Here is a 3,969-nt window from a genome sequence, read left to right as displayed (position 1 = left end):
CCTCATAATTCAGTTCAGTTCAGTCGTGTCAGACTCTGTGACCCCATGGACTGCTACACACCAGGCCTCCCTGTCCATCACCAACTTCCAGAGTTTACACAAACTCAAGTCCATTGAGTCGGTGATGCCACCCAACCATCCCATCCTCTGTCATCCCCTTCTCCTCCTGCCCTCAATCTTTTCCAGCATCAGGGTCTTTTCAGATGAGTCAGCTCTTTGCATCAGGTGGCCAAAGTATTGGAGTTTCAGCTTCAACATCAGTCCTTCCAATGAACACCCAGGACTGATCTCCTTTAGGATGGACTGGTTGGATCTCCTTGCAGTCCAAGGGACTCTCAAGAGTCTTCTCCAACACCACAGTTCAAAAGCATCAATTCTTCTGCGTTCAGCTTTCTTTATAGTCCAACTCTCACATCCATACATGATTACTGGAAAAACCATAGCCTTGACTAGATGGACTTTTAATGGCAAAGGAATGTCTCTGCTTTTTAATATACTGTCTAGGTTGGTCATAGCTTTTCTTCCAAGAAGCAAGCGTCCCTGGACTCAGTGGTCTCTTTTTATGGAGCAACCTTTACCCTATGGGAGTGGTCTTGACTACCAGTTATTCTTTCGGTTTCAGTGACATGCATTGCCCACCAACATTATGTCTAAAGTAATATTCTTAGTTTATTACCCTCACAGTCCTCTAGAGGATGTATCAAAACAATTAACACATGAATGTTAGGTTACCACAGGCAATTTGGAATCCCACACTCAAGCAGCATCATGTGAGATGAATCTGAAGATGGATTGACCCTAGGATGTGTGTCTTGTGTGTCTAAGAATGCCAGCCTTTCCATTTGACTGAAGAAGTAGAGATTCATAGGGATGTGGTTACTTCTGTTTGGTTACACAGCTGGTCAGTGGCAGAGCTGGGTCAGGAAATCTTGTCTCGGGGTTCTCAGTATATAAAGCTTGGTGTTTGAAAGAGAGGTGGATACAAAATTAAGTATTTTAATACTAAATTGTAGGAATGTGGCTTCCTTGATTAATAAAAGTTCAAGGGAATTCCCTGATGGTCCAGTGGTTAAGACTCCACTCTTTCACTGCTGAGGGTATGAGTTCAATCCCTGATCCAGGAACTAAGATTCCACATGCTATAGGGAGCAGCCCCCCAAAATAAACAAAATATGAAAGCTCAGAATGTATATTATACATATACACAAAATGCATATATAATTATATAATTTTATTTAAAATAATATATGCCATTGAAAGGCACTATAGAAATGTGGAGGAAATTTGCTCAAAATATGCATATTTAAGTATGAAGAGGAAACAGCAAAAATGAGAAAAAATGATAAGAAGAAAAGGAGAATTTAATATGCTGAGTAATTTACATACTGACAGTAAGTTTCTTTGAATGGAACATACAAATGTATGTAAACTGGACAGCCTATTTAAGAAAAAGATATGCAAATGCATGTCCACGGAAATCTGCTACCCTTCCTGTTGAAGTAGAATAACAAGATGCCTAATTTTTGCTCAAATTATTTTTTTCTTTCCAGAATGTTCCCTCAGGAAACTGTAGGGCCAAATTCTTACCTGTCTAGATTTTAATCATTCATTCATCCTTGTGTTCATCTTACTTGTACTTCAGGCATTATGCAGAATAATGAAGTAACAAAGGTGAATAAGACACAGAAAGTACTGATTTATTGCATTTATTGTAAATTGTGTGCCTCCGCCCCATAATTGAAGCTCCTTTGCGGGCAGAGCTCTTTATCTATTTTGCACAATAACATGCCTAAATCTGTGTCTAGAAACACATGAGGAGCTCTGAAAGTATTTGTCAAGTGAGCATGCCTGGCTTAAAGCAAGTGCTCAGTCATACTTAGCTTTCTTTTTCCTACCTCAACTTCAAATGAAAAGCTACATCCAGTTACAAGACAAATAAGTACTAACGGTATAATATACAGCATGATGGCTACAGTTAGCATGGCTGTATGTTACTTAAGAAAGCTGTTGAAAGAGTAGATCCCAAGAGTTCTCATCACAATGAGAATATTTTAAAAAGACTGCTGTCATTGTTCGGGTGCTAAGTCGAGTCCCTCTCTTTGTGAGCCCATGGACTGTTGCCCGACAGGCTCCTCTGTCCGTGGGATTTCTCAGGCAAGTGTATTATTGAAGTGGGTTGCCTTTTCTCCTCCAGGAAATCTTTCCAACTCAGGGATCAAACCCGCATCTCCTGCATTGGCAGGTGGATTCTTTACTGCTGAGCCACCAAGGAAGCCCCCCCCCCGCCTTTTTTTGATTCAAATATTTATTGAGCAGCTAGGGAAATACATAGTCAGAGGTGAGGTAATTGCACAAATAGAAAGCAAAGTATAAGGTTCACTGAATCACAGCAGTCAAAGTGTTTTAAGAGATCAATTGATTGCTTCCAGCCTGGAAGGAGGCATGGGTGGGTGGCCCATCAGGAAAGGGGATTGAGATTAAAATAGAAGACTTCAGTTGGGACTGTTGATGATACTCAGTTTGGACCACTTGCGTCTCTCCTTTTCCTCTCCCCATCTTTGGGCTTAATTTACCAGTAGCTCCCAGGATTGTTCAATGTGCTTTTTCTAGGCTTGCTTGTATTTTTGCTTTAATATCTTCTACAGAGCTAGGTTCTTTTGGTGTCTTAGGTGTTTTTTTCCTGTTTTTTGAAGGATTCTTGACCTTTTAATATTGGTGTTGACAGTTTTGAGTCTTTTTCATTCTGGTTTGATTTTTGTGCGTTTTTGGCTGGAGTATCTCGTACAGATTTCTTTACTGGAGTGTTTTCTTCGACTTCCTCATCAAAATTGTCATCATCTTCATCATCATAATCATCATCTTCAGCAGCAGCAGCAAGCTTTACTTTTTTCTGGGGAAACTTGCTACCTCTTCCAGGGGCAGAACGATTTCCAGATATACTTAGGAGTTTCACATCCTCCTCCTCTTCATCTTCTGACCCTGCATCTTTCTCCACAACTACTAAGTGCTGTTCTCTGATATGCACAGGCCCTGAACCACACTTCAACCGCAAGACCACAGGTGGTGTAATTTCAAAGCCCCCAAGAGAAACCGTTGGCTGTACAGACATTTTCAAAGTTGCCAGTGTTACTTTAATTGGACCGTCTTCATAATCCATCGCCTCTGCTTCAACAATGTGTGATTCATCCTTTGCTCCAGCCCCTAAACTGACCATTCTTAAAGAAAACTGGTGCTTATTTTCATCATTATCCACCTTGAAGGGATAATCTCTGTCAGCCTTTAGTTCACAACCAAAAAGATAGTTTTGGGGCCTCGAGGGGCTCATATCCATGTCCATTGAATCCTCCATGGGTTGGCGGCATGCACTTATGTGGGAGAGAATCCGGATGGAATTAAATGACTACTGTTTAAATGAGCAACCGAGCAGGACAGGGTCACACCAGGGAAAGCGGAAGCCCTTTTAAAGGACTAGAAATACTTTATTTGACAGAACCGTATGAACCGATGAGAATTTAGTTAATATTTTTCACATGTTATTATCATTGTAACTTTAAGCAGGTAAACCTTGCCAAATATTAACATTGCTTACATCATAATTGATTTGCCTAATTTTAATTGCAAGAAATAGTCAAGTTTTATTTTTTTTTCTTTCATTGTATCTCTATGAGATGATGGATGTTAACGAAACTTATCTCGGTAATCATTTTACAATCTATGTGAATCAAACCATTGTGCTGTGCATCTGAAACTTTCCCAGTAATGTTGTGTCAATTATTTCTCAATAGAACTGGGGAAAAATGAAGAGCTACAGAATGTCTGTTAGGATTGAAAAAAGCAATGACCACCAACCAGCTTTCCTCTCTCTCCTCGCTGTGACAGGACTCTGCTCAGCCTGGGAGGTAATTAACACTCGTAAGGTGACACTTCTTCCACCTGGAGAGGCAGTTGTTGTCCTTGGCGTGGGTTCAT

General features: G+C 40.5%; 1 protein-coding gene across 2 annotated transcripts; it reads right to left on the bottom strand.

Annotated features, from left to right (window-relative positions):
* Positions 1–2,592: 2,592 nt before the first annotated feature.
* Positions 2,593–3,349, bottom strand: LOC122679569 (nucleophosmin-like). Of its 2 annotated transcripts, XM_043880385.1 has the most exons (2): positions 2,786–3,349; positions 2,593–2,697 (listed from the first exon to the last, which is right to left on the bottom strand). In XM_043880385.1, the coding sequence occupies exons 1-2, from the start codon at positions 3,347–3,349 to the stop codon at positions 2,593–2,595; spliced, it is 669 nt and encodes a 222-aa protein (XP_043736320.1). The 2 variants fall into 2 exon arrangements, with proteins under 2 accessions (XP_043736320.1, XP_043736319.1); XM_043880384.1 differs by having other exon boundaries at positions 2,666–3,349.
* Positions 3,350–3,969: the final 620 nt, after the last annotated feature.

The sequence above is a fragment of the Cervus elaphus genome, chromosome 21, assembly GCF_910594005.1.
Source record: "Cervus elaphus chromosome 21, mCerEla1.1, whole genome shotgun sequence".
NCBI classification, from domain to species: domain Eukaryota; kingdom Metazoa; phylum Chordata; class Mammalia; order Artiodactyla; family Cervidae; genus Cervus; species Cervus elaphus.
This window is presented reverse-complemented; position numbering and strand designations above follow the sequence as displayed.